The sequence below is a fragment of the Mesoplodon bidens genome, assembly GCF_964165515.1.
Source record: "Mesoplodon bidens genome assembly, chromosome: 3".
NCBI lineage: Eukaryota > Metazoa > Chordata > Mammalia > Artiodactyla > Ziphiidae > Mesoplodon > Mesoplodon bidens.
Window position 1 is genome coordinate 177,474,055 of NC_138178.1, and position 15,400 is coordinate 177,489,454.

The following is a 15,400-nucleotide window of genomic DNA, read 5'->3' on the forward strand; positions in this document are numbered from 1 at the left end:
CTCTGCATATTTTTATGCATCAATTCTGTGCATCGTAATTCTACTCAATAGACAATATAAAGACTTCCACAGGGGTGCCAGACACTGGACCTAAAAGACACCGGCTTTAAAAATAACCATGCTTGGGACTTCCTGGTGGTTCAGTGGGTAAGACTCTGTGCTCCCATGCAGGGGGCCGAGGTTCGATCCCTGGTCCGGGAACTAGATCCCACGTGCATACCGCAACTAAGAGTCCACATGCCGCAACTAAGGGTTTGCATTGCCACAACTAAAAGATCCTGCATGCCGCAACTAAACATGCCACAACGAAGATCCCACAACTAAGACCCGTGCAGCCAAAATAAATAAATATTTAAAAATAAATAAAAATAACCATGCTTAATATGTGCAAGGAAATAAAAAACAAGACTGAAAATCTCAGCAGAAAACTGGAAACTGTAAAAAGTGAAACAAAAGAAAACCACTTAGCTGATTTGAAAAAAGAGCCCAATAGAAATTGGATTGATTTAGCAACAGATTAGACAGTTGAAGAATTACTGATTTGGAGGCTGGGTTAGAAGAAACCATTCAGGAACGCAGACAAAAGAGAAAGGAACAGCAAGAAAATCTATCATACGTGTTACTGGTGTCTTAGTATAACTGCCAATCTAGAATTCCATGCGTGAGGAAATTAGCATTCAGAACAGAAGGCGAAATGACATTTTGGGCCAACTAAGACTGAGGGAATAATCACCAGTAGGTCTGCAGATTAAAAAATAAATCAATGTTCATTATTCAGGCAGAAGGAAAGTGAGCTCACAAGGAAGGATGGGGAGGCTGAAAGGAAGAGCAACAAACTTGGTCCTGCTTCGAAGTGAAAGCTGCTTAGGATCGAATGAAGCTGCATATGCAAAACTTGGAAAACTTAGGGTAGTGGTGCTCAAAGTGTGGTCTCAGGGTTCCCACGGCCCCCGAGGGCCGAAACTATTGTTCGTAATAATGGTAAGATGTTACTCGTCTTTTTCACTAGAATTCTCTCACAAGTGTATGGTGGAGTTTTCCAGAGGCTGTGTGGCTTGTGATGCCACAACAGAATGAGTACAAAAACAGGAGAATCCAGCTATCTTCCATTAAGGCAGACATTAAGAGGTCTGTGAAAATGTAAGCGTCTTTTATTCTTCTCAAACACAAAAATTTGGGGGTAAATATAGTGACTTTTCATAATTATTCCCTTTAACATCGACTGGTTTTATTATTATCATTTTTAAATGAGTTTAAAAAGTAAATAAAACATTTCTCAGTTGTCATCCCTAAATAAAGCAGATAGAACCCACGTAAACAAAAGCTCTGTAGGGTCTTCAACAATTTTTAAGCATGTAAATGGGTCCTGAGACAAGGACAAGGTTTGAGAAATACTATCTTAGAAAAAGAATGTTTTAGACTTATAATGAGCTAGAAAACCGCAGAGGACAATAAGCACTTAGGAAGAACTTAAGGACGATCATCATCATTGTAAGCTATTCCAAGACAAATCTTTTGAACTTCAAACTCGACTTGAGAGCGACAGAATTTTAATGTCCTCAGTTGTTAATAAAACGTAGCCCATGAAAAACACACGTTCAAAGAAAACAATGTTTAAAGAAAGGGTCAGCCCAGCAGATTAATTCAAAGTGCAAAATGCTGTATTTTGTGGCTGAGAAGGTCACTGAAGATACGAAGGTATTTTGGGCAAAGCTCCTCCCACTTCACAGCATCAACATCACTTGGAATTGCTCTCAGCTGTTTCCCCTTTGGGCCTGCAGCTCCAACTGTTCTGGGGATGCAAATATATGAAACCTCCACCAAGGCCTGCTCCGTGGCCTTCCTCTTTGCTCTGGCCTAGATGTCTACGTGCCTATTTGGAACTATGAAGCTGCCTCTTTTTAACTCTGGACTTGGGGCAGGAATGCCAGATGAGCTGGGCCAGATGACTAAAGAGCACCAAGAACTACTCATGAAATGAAGGGGCTCAAAGCCATTTACTCTGTCACGACACTGAATGTTAACCAGTGTTTCGTCTGGGAAGTGGCAGTTACATGACAACAAATTTCAAAACTGAAGGAGCATCAAGACGGTGTCCTTCAACTGCAGTTAAAAACTCAAACCTCAGGAGGACCGAAGGAGGTAGGTAGTAAGCCAAAAGGATCAAAGAACATAGAAAAAGCCCTTCAGAAAACATCTGCGTGAAAGACACTTTCTTCAGAAAAACAGCAACTTCCACTTAGAAACACACTCACTGTGACATCAACAAAGGAAGGTAGTGTGAGAACAGTAACGTACTAGGAAACACAAATGGGATTTGCAGAGTTGTTTGAAGTGGTTTTGGCCTATCTTGTGAAATTCAGAACACGTGCTAGCCTTCACAAAATGGATGAAGTTGCAGTATTTTCCAACCAATGCTGAATGACATACTGAGAGTCTAAATGACTTTATGATCACATTTTCTTACTTATTGAAAAATATGTTCTTTTTTCCTTGCCAAAAAATGTGCGTGTGAGGGGGACTTTTGAAGCCTGCACTATTTGGAACAGTCAAAATACGAGGCCCAGAGCTCGTAATACATCAGTGGTGTGGCCAAGATAGGGCCTGGGACTTCTAGCTCAGTACCATGCTGGGTTTGTTTTTTGTAAGAAACCAATAGCTCAACCCGGCCTAGTCTGACTTCCCTGTGCACTGTTCTCAGGCTGACCTCTTATTTGCCAATCTTTGGGCATTTTCCAGTGTTTAACTGATTGGCCCTCACACTGTTGACCAGTGCCATGCTCTGGATGCCTCCCACCTATTTCTTAACAGGGCTCTTTCCTGCGAGCCCACACTGTGCCAGACACTGCACTGGGCACTGACGGTGTGAAGGTGGGCAGGCAGTAATGTCACTCTTCTGATTCTCCCTGTTGCCCTTCTTCCTTTGTATATCTTGACTGGATTTTTCCTCTCTGACCCTTCTTTCAGGCTGCTTCCTAGTTTCTGTCTACCTTCATTCGCTCTGGCCTGGACCATTTCAGCTGCTCCCAGGGTTTTAACCACCATCCATTTGCTGATGACCTCCAAATGTGAACCTCTCACCACCTGTTTCCGTCTAGCTGTGGGGAGGACACCGCCCCTGAGACGCGGATTTAGGAAGGAAGGAAGATGAACTCAGTTTAGTCAAGATCTCGCCCCACTTAACTTCTTCCAGATCCTCAATTCAGCCAGCAGGGCCACCTGCCGTCAGGCCTTCATCAGCGTAGTACCTCCCCCTCTGAGTCCTCCTTCGCCGGGCTTGTTCCTGGTTCTTCTGCAGGTTTCCACTTAGGTGTCATTTTCTCCAAGAAGCCTTCCCCAACTTCTTTGCTCCTTTCCCCAAATTAGGTTCAAGGTGTCCCAGGTTAGCAGGCTCTGGTTGGCCTTCCATCTTCTCCACGCTGAGGTCCATTACCACCACCCTGCACTGGGCCAGGCACACAGCAGGTGCTCAATAAACGTCTGTCCCGTGTTGGCCCAGAGCGCCCGCCAAGCCTCAGATGGAGTAGCCCTCAAAGGGGGAGGTTGGAGAGAGACTGGAGGCCTTGTTCTTGCACATCCCGGGTTCGCTGATGCTGGGCCCCGCCCCCAGACGGCCGACGGGCCCTGAGGGACTCGTTTTGCCAACTTTGGTACCTGGTGGCCGACCCCCAGCGGCCGGACTTCGGCGACGCTGACTGGCAAGTGCTCCCGGCAGGCCTCACACGGCGCAGCGGGGCGGGGCGGGGCCGGCGGCACAAGGTCAGGGTGGCGCGTGGGGCGCGTGGCGCGCGTGGGGCGCTCTGATTGGAGGGCTTGCGGCGGGGCGGGGCCGCGGGCCTGCCGACGCTGCGTCGTGCGGGCGCTGCGTCGTGCGGGCGCTGCGTCGTGCGGGCGCTGCGTCGTGCGGGCGCTGCGTCGTGCGGGCGCTGCGTCGTGCGGGCGCTGCGTCGTGCGGGCGCTGCGTCGTGCTGCGCCGTGTTCCCGCCACTCTGACCGGCGGTTGAAGAGAGTCGGACGCCGGCCTGTGAGCATGCTATGCAAGCTCACCCTCGACCAGATCAATGACTGGTTCACCATCGGCAAGACGGTGACCAATGTGGAGCTGCTGGGCTCGCCGCCCGCCCTCCCGGCCAAGGCGGCCCGGGACGAGGTGCAGCGCAGGGACGTGGGCCATGAGGCCCCGGCCCAGGCCAGGCCTGTGCCGCTCGAGAGGTAAGAGTCTGGCGGGGAGAGACGGGGGCGGGCGCAGGTGCGGGCCTGGGCAACGAGGACCTAGGCCGCCCTGACCCCGCATGACCATGTCGCTGGCCTCGGCCGCTCTGGTGAGATGTCTGGCCACCAAGCAAGCCCCACCCCGTGGCCTGGGCCAGGTTAACTTCTCCCTACCAGAAGTGGAGCCGCTCCAGAGTTTGGTTCAGTTTAAAAACTTTTTATTGGTAGGCTTTATTTATTTACTTTTTAGAGCAATTTAAGTTTATGGAGAAACTGAACAGAAGGTAGAGCCCCATGTACCTCCTGCTCCCCGAACAGTTTCCCTCACTGTCAGTATCTAGCTTTACTGTGGTATGTTTATTATTATTAACTAAATCCGTCGATAAGCCGAGGGTTCATTCTTGGTGGTGTACAGAATGTGGGTTTGGACAAAGTATAACGGTATGTATCCACCGTGAGCATCGTACAGAGTACTTTCACTGTCCTCAAAATGCTGTGTTGTGCCTCTTCATCCCGCTCTCCCCCGCCTCCCCCAGCCACCTTTTTATTGTCTCTGTAGCTTTGCGTTTTTCAGAATGCCTTCTAGTTAGAAAGCGTCCGGCATGTAGCCTTTTCAGATTGGTTTCTTTCACTTAGGAATATGCAGTTAAGGTTCTTCCATGTCTTTTTAGGACTTGGTAGCTCATTTCTTTTTAGTGCTGAATAATATTCCATTGTCTGGATGCACCACGGCCCGATCACCACTGAAGAATATCTCGGTGGCTTCCAAGTTTTGGCAGTTATGAATAAAGCTGCTGTAAACATTCTTGTGCAGGTTTTTGTGGGCTCAGAAGTTTCGGCGCATTTGGGTAAATACCAAGGAGCACTGATGCTGGATCTTTGTTCAGTTTGATTAGGGCTCCTCCTCCTCCCATTACTCCTTGATGTGGGTGCTGTCAGTTAATCTGTTCACGTGATTTTAGTGGAAATAAGGCAAGAGGCTGCCTCTATTTCTAGGAGACCTAGACCTGGTGAGTAGAAACACCTGCTCCCTCTTTAAAGAAGGTCAGTGTGGAAGTATCCCCTGCTTGGGGTGTCTGCATCACTGCTTGGCCTCTTCCCCCCAAGTTCAACACCCTTTACAGTTGAGAGGGTGGTTTTGATTTTAATTTTTTTAAGTTACCATTGTGCATTGCCCCCAGCCTTCACCCCCATTTGATCTAGTGGATGGACTCAAGAGTCTGAGTCAAGGTCTCATGGGTTGTTTCGAGCCTTTGTAAAGTCAAGTGCAACTTGGGATCGTTGGTAAATTTGTTTCTTCGAGGCAGGGAGGGGACAGAGAGACTCTTGTACAGCTTTAGAGTGGCTGTTTTGTTCACGTTTTCACACACTTTGTTTCCTTTAATTACTCTGGCGAATGATCCCTTAGATCCGCCCCCTGCCCCCACTCCCCTGCTTGCTCCATAGACTTAATGGGCAGAACAGTATTGCTTTTAAATAACTCACTGTGGTACTGAAGTAAGCTCTTATTGACCTTGTCAGAAACGGCAAGCATGGATTTAAACGTCCTTTTAACTTCCTGGACCCTTAATGCTCATCTAATGCCAGAGTCTCTAGCAAATAGTAGGCACTCAGTTAAATATAGCTATATTATTTAATCCTCAAAACAACCCCTTGAGGTTGCTGGCATTACCTTGATTTTATAGATGAGGAAACACACTTGGATGGTAAAGTGACTTGCCTGGTTTCCAGGAATAAATGGTCAAGGTAGGTAGAATAACTTCCTCCCCCACCCCCAAAAGATATCCACTGGAACCTGTGAGCATTTTATGTAACGTGGCAAAAGGGATTTTGCAGATGTCATTAAGGTTACAGATCCTAAAATAGGGAGATTACCTGGATTATCTAATCAAATGAGCTCTTAAAAGCAGAGACCTTTTCTGGGTAGAGTCAGGGATTTGAAACATGAGAGGGACTTGACTGGTCATTGTTAGAGGGGCCACATGGAAACCCTGAGAAGGAATGTGGGCAGCTAAGAGCAAAGACTGGATCCTGGCTGACTGCCAGCAAGGAAATGGGGACCTCAGTTCTCCAACTTCCAGGAACTGAATTTGGCCAACGACCTGAATGAGCCTCCAGCTTAGGGAATGCAGCCCTGCCAACACCTTGATTTTGGCCTTGTGGGACCCTAGACAGCGGACCCGGTTGGGTCCACCTGGACTTGTGATTTACAGACACTGAGAGATAATAAATTTGTGTTGCTTTAATCTGCTGAACTTGTGGTGACTTGTGGTGGCGGCAGGAAACTAACACAGTGGCAGAGCTGGGGTTCAGACTTCGATGAGCTGACCATGAAGCTGTCGCTGCTCCAGTGCCTGGCACACAGCGGCTGCTCAGAGGCTTGTTGGATGATGTCTTCCCAGTGAAGGGGAGTTTTTATTTTTAAATAAATTTATTTATGTTATTTATTTGTGTTTGGCTGCGTTGGGTCTTCATTGCTACATGTGGGCTGCTCTAGCTGCAGCGAGCGGGGGCTACTCTTCACTGCAGCGTGCAGGCTTCTCATCGCGGTGGCTTCTCGTTGTGGAGCACGGGCTCTAGGCGCGCGGGCTTCAGTAGTTGTGGTGCGTGGGCTCAGTAGTTGTGGCTCGCGGGCTCTAGAGCACAGGTTCAGTAGTTGTGGCGCACGGGCTTAGTTGCTCTGCGGCATGTAGGATCTTCCTGGACCAGGGCTCGAACCTGTGTCCCCTGCATTGGCAGGCGGATTCTTAACCACTGTGCCACCAGGGAAGCCCTGAAGGAGAGTTTTGATGTTGGTGAGAAAACATTCGATGTAGGGGAAGGCAGGCTTTATTGGTATAGGGTATCGCATAGTGAAAAGGTATCTGAGAGGGACAGTCACTCAGGTGGGAAGATTAGCTTGCATTGAGTCCCCGGAGTCCAGTCTGTGGGTGCTGTTAAATCAGCTTAATGAGTCATATGAGTTGTGACCATCAGCATAAAAAAAAAAAAAGCAATAGAAAATACCAGACTGTATCATGGTAGTTCAAATAAGAATTGCTCTGTGAGATGGACCTGTGTCTGTGTGGTGAGTACAGAGTCACAGTGTGAGTTTCTTTCTGAAAGAAAGCCCTGCTTGAGTTCCTGTGGTGAGAAGTTAGCAAGGACCAGGAGTTGGGAAGGGTGGTAAAGTGAGTAGGGGTAGTTGAATGGTTTGCAAATGATATATTCAGTGATACTATGGATTTCCTCGTGTCTTGTTTTCCACACGTTATTGTATTTTTGCTCCTTTTTGCTGATTGTGGGGTATGCTTTCCCTTTTTTCTTTTTCTTTCTTTCTTTTTTTTTTTGTCTGTGCTGGGTCTTCGTTGCGGGCTTCTCTCTAGTTGTGGTGCGCGGGTTTAGTTGCCCTGTGGCATGTGGGATCTTAGTTTCCTGACCAGGGGTTGAACCCGTGTCCCCTGCATTGGAAGGCGGATTCTTAATCACTGCGCCACCAGTGAAGTCCTGGGATATGCTTTCTTTTATTTTTACATTCCTGTTTCTTCACCTTGGCATATGAAAAAGAGAAACTTAGTGGCTGTGTTAGGCCGTTGTGTTTTCCTCCAGGGCTGTCTGTGCCAGCTTTCCTTTGGAATGCAGGGCATGGCCCTCAGACTGTGGCTGGGAGCCTCGCTGCACTCCCATTGCCCTTCTGCCCAGTGTTGCTTTGTGTGTGGACTTCCCTCTGTCTTCCTAACTCACACAAACTCCTGCGCTCATGACGGTCTTGCTTAATTCTCGCTTTGACATCTTTGACTCTCCAGTACCTTAAAATGTACTTTGTCCCAGAGAAACTCCACTACAGAAAGCTTTCAAATCGCTTTTCAAAAGCATCTGGTGATGCTCTTACCCAGTTTACTTTTTTGTTAATTTCACGTTTCCTTCTTGAAATGTCTTACTGTGAGTTGAATGCCTACTGCGTTGGGCATTGTGTCAGGTGATGCAGGCAGTACAAGCATTCTCACTCCTTCTGACAGACGAGGCAAGTCCCATCTTATAGCTGAGGAAGTCAAGGATCAGGTAAGCTGAGAAACATACCAGCCTGTGTATCTGTTATGTTGTACAATGGGTGTATTTGACTCCAAAGTGTGTGACTTCTTCCTTTTTGCCTTGTCTTTCAGTATTTAGGCCTTCCCTAGATGGTAGTATTTGCTTGTGTTACCCTCCAAGGAGTTCTGTTTTCTTTTCACCCACAAAAGTCCATGTTTTTTAAAAACCTTTGTCTGTTGAACAGATCGAGTCTATTAGGTACTTTTCCTGTTACTTGAAACACTATTTGAGTGTCTATTCTGTATCTACCACGTGCAGCTGGAGTGGAGGGATTGAGAGGGAGGGAGGCGATGGCGTCAGAGGGGCAGCAGGGTGCCAGGTCACGATTCCTTGTTCAGTCTCACAGAGCAGCTTGCTGCTTCGTCTGTGACATCGGGGAGCCCACCGGGGGGCGCTCGGAGGTTTTGGGCATAGCTGCGGCGTGTAGTCTCCACTCCAACAGGGTCACTGCCAGTGGAATGAATGAAGGGGGCCCAGGGCAGAAACAGGGAGGTCAGGTATCAACTTTATGTGTAAACGTGGTTGCACCATGGTGCCCAGATATTTGGTCAAACATTACTCTGGGTCTTTCAGTGAAGATATTTTTTGGATAGAATTAACACTTAAATAGGCGGATTTTGAGTAAAGCAGGTTAACCTCCATAATGTGGGTGAGCCTCATGCAATCAGTTGATGGCCTGAATAGAACAAAGACTGATCTCCCCTGAGCAAGAAGGAATTCTGCCAGCAAACTCCCTTTAGACTCAGACTGCAACTGACCGGGGTCTCCAGCAGATTTTGGACTTGCACCTCTACAATTGTGTAAGCTAATACCTTAAAACTAATCTCTATATATACAGACGTCCTGTTGGTTCTGTTTCTTTGGAGAACCCTCACTAATACATCATCCAAGCAAGAGAGAGGACGGTGGTTTAGACCAGGACAGTAGCAGTGGAGGTGGTAAGCGATGGTGGAATTCAGGGTATATTAAAAGAGGCGGGAACTTTGTAGCTGGATCAGGTGTAGAATAGGAACGGGAAGCAGTCATGGGTGACACCAAGGTTTCCAGCTGAGCATTTGGAAGGTGTTGCCATCCCCTGAGAAAGGCCAGACCGCAGGAAGAACTGGTTTTGGGAGAATACGAGGTGTTTGATTTTGAACATGTTAACTCTGAAAATCCTGTTAGATAACAGTAAGTGCATGAATCAAGGAAAGAAGTCTGGTTATGGAGCTAGATGTTTGGGAGTTTAAGGCTTTGAGGCCAATGAGACGAGACCACCCAGGCTCTGGGTGATGAAGCCTGGTGGGTGAGTGCAGAGAGAGGGTAGGTCTAAGGACCCAAGCCTGGAGCACCTGAATGTTTAGAGGTTGGTGAGAAAAAATGTGCAAAGGAGACCGAGAAGGAACCACTAGCAGGGTCCGAGGAAAACCAAGCGAGCGAGCCTGTTTTAAACAACTGCTTGCTTAGTGCCCTGTATGTGCATCTCTTAGTACTTTTAAGGAATTATTTATTTAATTTATTTATTTATATTTTTAATTTTTTGGCTGCGTTGGGTCTTCGTTGCTGCATGCGGGCTTCCTCTAGTTGCGGCGAGCGGGGGCTGCTCTTCGTTGCGGTGTGCAGGCTTCTCATTGTGGTGGCTTCTCATTGTGGAGCACAGGCTCTAGGTGTGCAGGCTTCAGTAGTTGTGGCGCACGGGCTCAATAGTTGTGGCGCACGGGCTTAGTTGCTCCGCAGCATGTGTGATCTTCCTGGACCAGGGCTTGAACCTGTGTCCCCTGCACTGGCAGGCGGATTCTTAACTGCTGTGCCACCAGGGAAGTCCCAAGGAATTATTTTATGTGTTGTTTTCCCCACATAAGAACTTGAGGGTGCAGATTTTCATTGAATCTCCACCTCTTAGCACAGTACCTGGCGTATAGTAGGGACTCAGATGTCTGTTTGGATGAATGAACTGCCTTCGTAGGTCCCAATTATTGATTGCTTACAATGTGCTGGGTCCTTATTCTAGAAATGATGAGAGTTGCTTCCTCATTTGCTCCTACCTTGAATGAATCCTGAAATCTGAGTTATCCCTCTGAGCAGAGGTGATTTCCCTAAGGTAGGGGTGTGCGTGCATGAGTGTGTGTGTGTGTGTATGTATGTATACAATCAGTCCAATAAAAATCAGCATATCCTGGCAAACTGTACTGTAAAGTATTTCTAGAATAAGAGTGTCTCACTGTGTATACGATCACCACCCTGGTCTAAATAAACCACCATCATCTCTTGTCTGGATTATTACAAAAGCCTTCTATTTTTGGTCTCCTGGCTTCCTATCTTTGCCCACAATAATTTATTCTAGCACCTAGAAGAATACCTGGCGTGAGGCAGATGCCCAGTTGATATTTGTTGAATGAAGGAATCCTTGAGTAAACATTCACACGTAAGGTTTGAGGAGCACATGTGCGACTTTCTGTGGGGTAATGGCTGTTAGAACAAGGTGTAGACTCTGATCGTGGCTTACCGAGTGTTCCTCCATCTGGCACCTGACTCACCTCCTGCTGTCTTTCACTGCACTCTGGACACATGGGCATTTTTCTGTGTCTCGAAGACACCACGCTCCTTTCCACACTGGGGCTTCCGCACCTGTGTGTCCTCTGCCTGGACTGCCTGCCCTCTGCCATTCCTGCCCTGTCTCTTCCCGTGACAGGCTCCTTCCATCATTCGGGGCACTGCTCCTTCAGGAAGTCTCCTGGGACCTCCATAGCTACACAAGTCCTCCCCCACCTTCTTTGGCAGTCTCTCTAGTCTTTGTCAACTTTTTCTCCTCCTCTAAAGCACTTATCACTTGCCCCAAGTCTTGTTGGTTTGTGATGTGTTTTTGGGTCCTTCACCATTGTGAGGGGGCCAGAATGATTCTGAGATTTCTGGCTTGTAGGATTGGATGGATAGGTAGGGTTGTCGTTTCCTGAGAAATGGCTGGAAAACCCTAGTTGAGGTGTTCGAAGAGTTATGCTTTTAGTTTGTGTAAAGTGTGTTGTTTTGATTCCTGTTCCTTCCTTGAATTTTATTTATCCTTTTAGGAAAGAAACCTCTGTGATTTGGTTTTGAGCATGTTGATTTGAGTTGCCTGTAGGTCTCCAAGAGGAGGTGTCAAGTAGGCAATTGCCTGTATGCATTTGGAGCTCAGACGTAAGTTGGGGCTGGAGGTGGTGTAGGGGCCTGCCAGGCTGATGTGAATCCTAGCCCTGCCATTCAGTATCTCTTGTGATATTGGGCAAAGGCGTCGAACAGGTGTGAGGCTGTTTTCTCATCTGTCAGATGGGAATAACATCACCTACTTTCAAGTTTAGGATTAAATGAGATGTACATACATACAGTGCTTAGCACAGGGCCTGGCATGTAGCAGAATGACTTTCATGTTATTAAATGGATTCGGCTGGTTAACAACGCCACCTTTTCAGAGCTTGCTATATGTCAGGTTATCAGAATCCCTCTATGTGGGTTAGTGTATTTATTCCTTGCTATTACCTACCTAAAGCTTCCAGCTGCTGTGCCAGTCCTTTATCTTTGTGAAACATACCTGAAGCTTTCCGAGTAGTCCTCTCCCCCATCTGCACCCCCTTTATAGTTTTAATGCTCATTCTTTTGCCAATTTTAGGTACTATAAGTAGCCCAGTGTATAAAAGTGTGGATCGGTTAACATTCAGGAAGTTATTTGTGTTATAATTTCTACCTGATTTGTCAATTTTTTAGAAACAACTATAGATTTCAGTTATATACACCAATACTGACATAGGAAACATGGTTATTTTTTTCTTTTTTCTTTTTTCTTTTTTTTGCGGTACGCGGGCCTCTCACTGCTGTGGCCTCTCCCGTTGCGGAGCACAGGCTCCGGACGCGCAGGCTCAGCGGCCATGGCTCACGGGCCCAGCCGCTCCGCGGCATGTGGGATCTTCCCAGACCGGGGCACGAACCCGTGTCCCCTGCATCGGCAGGCAGACTCCCAACCACTGCGCCACCAGGGAAGCCCCCACTGTAAGCTTTTTGATAGGAGTTATTTTTAAAAAATTATTTTCTTCCTGTCTGAACAGGGAGGATGGCCCTTTCTTGAAAGTGTCATGGGCTCAGTCATTACTTTTGTTCAGTGGCTGTTTGATGTGCCTTGGAGGGAGGAAAATGTTTTGGGCCTCTTCATGGTGTATATCTCCTGATATATGTTGTGAGGCTCCTGGCTCTAGTACTGGATTTCATAGACAAACTCAAGTTCTGTTTAAAACAGAAATTCTATGAGGACCTACTACTGTACAGCTCAGGGAACTCTACTCAATACTCTGTAATGATGTATATGGGAAAAGAATCTAAAAAAGAGTGGACATATGTGTATGTATAACTGATTCACTTTGCTGTACAGCAGAAACTGACACAACCTTTTAAATCAACTATACCCCAGTAGAAATTAATTAAAATTTCTTGTTTGCTGCTTCATATGTTCACTGCATAATGAGCAGTTGTGCCCTTTGGGGAACATTTCTCTCTCCCACAGATAGTTTTCACTCTACAGATTCTTACAGTGATTGAAGAAGCCATAGATAGTTATGTCCTGAAAAATGAACAAAAAGGGAACAGGAGTGAGAGGTGTCTTTATTTTAAATTCACTTTGGGTTTGTTTCCATTTACCTTGTCTTATTAAACCCTGGGTAGGTTGACACCATTTATGACATTGTTAGGATTTAAGACCAAACTGAGGCCAATTCAGAATGGTGTTGAAGTTAGCCAAGAGTAGGGAAAAACGCATAGTCAGAGTGTGTATTTTCTTTGGCGTGTGTATTTAGCTCCTACCTTGATTTTTTTTTTTTTTTTTTTTTTTTTTGCGGTACGCGGGCCTCTCACTGCTGTGGCCTCTCCCGTTGGCGGAGCACAGGCTCCGGACGTGCAGGCTCAGCGGCCATGGCTCACGGGCCCAGCCGCTCCGCGGCATGTGGGATCCTCCCGGACCGGGGCACGAACCTCTGTTCCCCGCGTCGGCAGGTGGACTCTCAACCACTGCGCCACCAAGGAAGCCCGCTTTTTTTTTTTCTTTTTTTCTTTTTAATGGAAAAAAGCTCACTCGAATAAATCTCCAAATATAAAGTTATGGACATTAGGTTCCTTGGATTTACTTTTAAGAATGATATAGGTTCTAGCGCTTAATCATAGAAATAAGTCTGACTAATGAATAGTTCCCTACTTTAATGAAATTCTGAGAGGTTGAATTTTATATATTAAATATTTTGCTATTTTAAATGAACATAATATTGGTTTAAATTATAGATTGGCATTGACTTTTTCTTTGAGTAGCTGTTACTAATGTTGTTAAACTAGTCCATTTCTTTTTTGCTCATGTAATATAGAGCTGTTTTTTTAATACTTTCCCTTAATGCTGGTTGAGATTAAAAACGAATCTCAGTGTTGGGCTGAAGCACTGCTTTGTTTTCAAACTGCACATTATTTTTTTCCCTCACTGCCGTCTTCCCCCTCCCCCGCAGAGAATGACTGATTCAGTGTTACATTGTAAAGATAAGATTCACATCAATCATTTATTTTATTCTATACATAGTTCTTTTTAGAATAAAAGCAAGGTTAATGTCAAAGTTAATTTATCGAATTTCATACTTGTTACTTTCATACAAATTTCAGATTTCAAAATAAAATGCCTTAGTTCCTGTTGGGATGTGTTTGAGGTATAAGAAAATACTTCAAACATTTTTTGAAAATATTTAGGAAACATTTTAGTTAAAAGCATACTGTTCAATGAAAACATTGCATTTTTAGAGTGGTTAAAAAAGGAACACTATTTAAAACATAGGCTACATCCACAGGAATTTTAACTTATGATCTTGCAACAAAGAGTAGCATTAAGTCACATCACTTTCTCTTTTTCTTAATATTAAGGGTTCTGATACTAAGACTGTCAAAAACTCCTCTGTTTACAAGTAATTTAACTTGATGGGTAATAATATGGTAGGTTCCATATCCTATGTGAGAATGTTGGGAACCTGTTCTTTGTGTTTTTGTCTACATAACTTGAAATAGTGGGTATTTCATCCTTGTCTGGACTCTTGGAGCTTTCTCCTGGGATCACGGAGCGAACAGGACAGGCTGCGCTCTGTGACTCTTCCAGGCCCTCTTGCTGACTGCCTTTGTCAGTACTACTTAAGAAGTCCTTCAGAACTTGCTTGAAGATGTAGACAATTTCCCACGGCAGTACATCATTTTCTGCCAGAACTTCTCGAAATCTAGAGGCAAAGCAGTTACCAGTATTCAATTCAGAAAATCTCTTTTGTCGTATCCCTTTGTCTCCAAAATTCAGCTTAGATAATGTAACCATATAGTAGTTACCCACCTTTTGAGTAAACTGCACATTGCTTTAAAATTATACTTCTAGTAAAGAAATTTCAAAAGAGACTTTAAAACATTTCCTAGCCAGTGAGATATCAACAGTGTTTTTGTTTTTTTTAATCCGGCCCATCCTTAGGGATTTTGGTTGCTGGGTAGTTGATACACATGATTAAAAAATTTATATGATATAATACGATTTCCAGTCTAAAGATATGAGGAGCTTAGACTTGACAGCAAATATCACAGGAAGAGAACGTAGTATTTTTACCTGCTGAGAATAGCTCCAGTTTGACAAGGTTGAACCTGTGAGCAAAGAACTTCAAGTTGTCTTTGTTCAGTAGCTGGGATGGTTGCGTGGGGATTCTGATAGTTTCTCAGCCAGCTGTAATCCACACCTGTTTTTTTCACTTTTTGCTCATTTTCGATCTCTTGTATTAATCTCTCTCGTTCCTTTAGATGCCATTTTAATTCCCGAAGCAGAGTCTTTGTCACTACTTCTGAGTCAGGGTAGTGTGTGGATTTGTAGGAGTTGTATTTTGGCCATTTCATCCAGCCAAAAAGTGGCATTTTTAGCCTATGGAAATATTCTCACTTGTTTATTTGCATAAAATATTATGGTTCTGATGAGCAAATATTTGTTTCTTTACAGTAAGTTTGCCAGAAAAGTGCATGAATTTTTCACTGGTTAGATATACAGGTCAAAATAAGATTAGAATGGATTAAAGTCTTAATTTCTAACTAGGTCAGTGCCAAAAACCAGGCTTTGAAAATACTT

At 45.3% G+C, this 15,400-nt stretch overlaps 2 protein-coding genes across 3 annotated transcripts in view; one reads left to right on the top strand and one right to left on the bottom strand.

Annotated features, from left to right (window-relative positions):
• Nucleotides 1–4,030: 4,030 nt before the first annotated feature.
• Nucleotides 4,031–15,400, top strand: part of TDRD9 (tudor domain containing 9) — a gene marked incomplete at its 5' end in the record, with an annotated part of 116,256 nt that continues 104,886 nt past the window's right edge. For both annotated transcript variants that reach the window (XM_081229147.1, XM_081229148.1), the window contains one exon: nucleotides 4,031–4,212. In XM_081229147.1, the coding sequence (XP_081085273.1) occupies nucleotides 4,031–4,212 (182 nt within the window). The remainder of the gene's footprint in view (nucleotides 4,213–15,400) is intronic.
• On the bottom strand, nucleotides 14,225–15,192 carry RD3L (RD3 like; the record flags this gene model as incomplete). The annotated part of the gene is made up of 2 exons (XM_081229151.1): nucleotides 14,225–14,522; nucleotides 14,894–15,192. 2 exons carry the CDS (start codon nucleotides 15,190–15,192, stop codon nucleotides 14,225–14,227), a joined length of 597 nt encoding a protein of 198 aa, XP_081085277.1.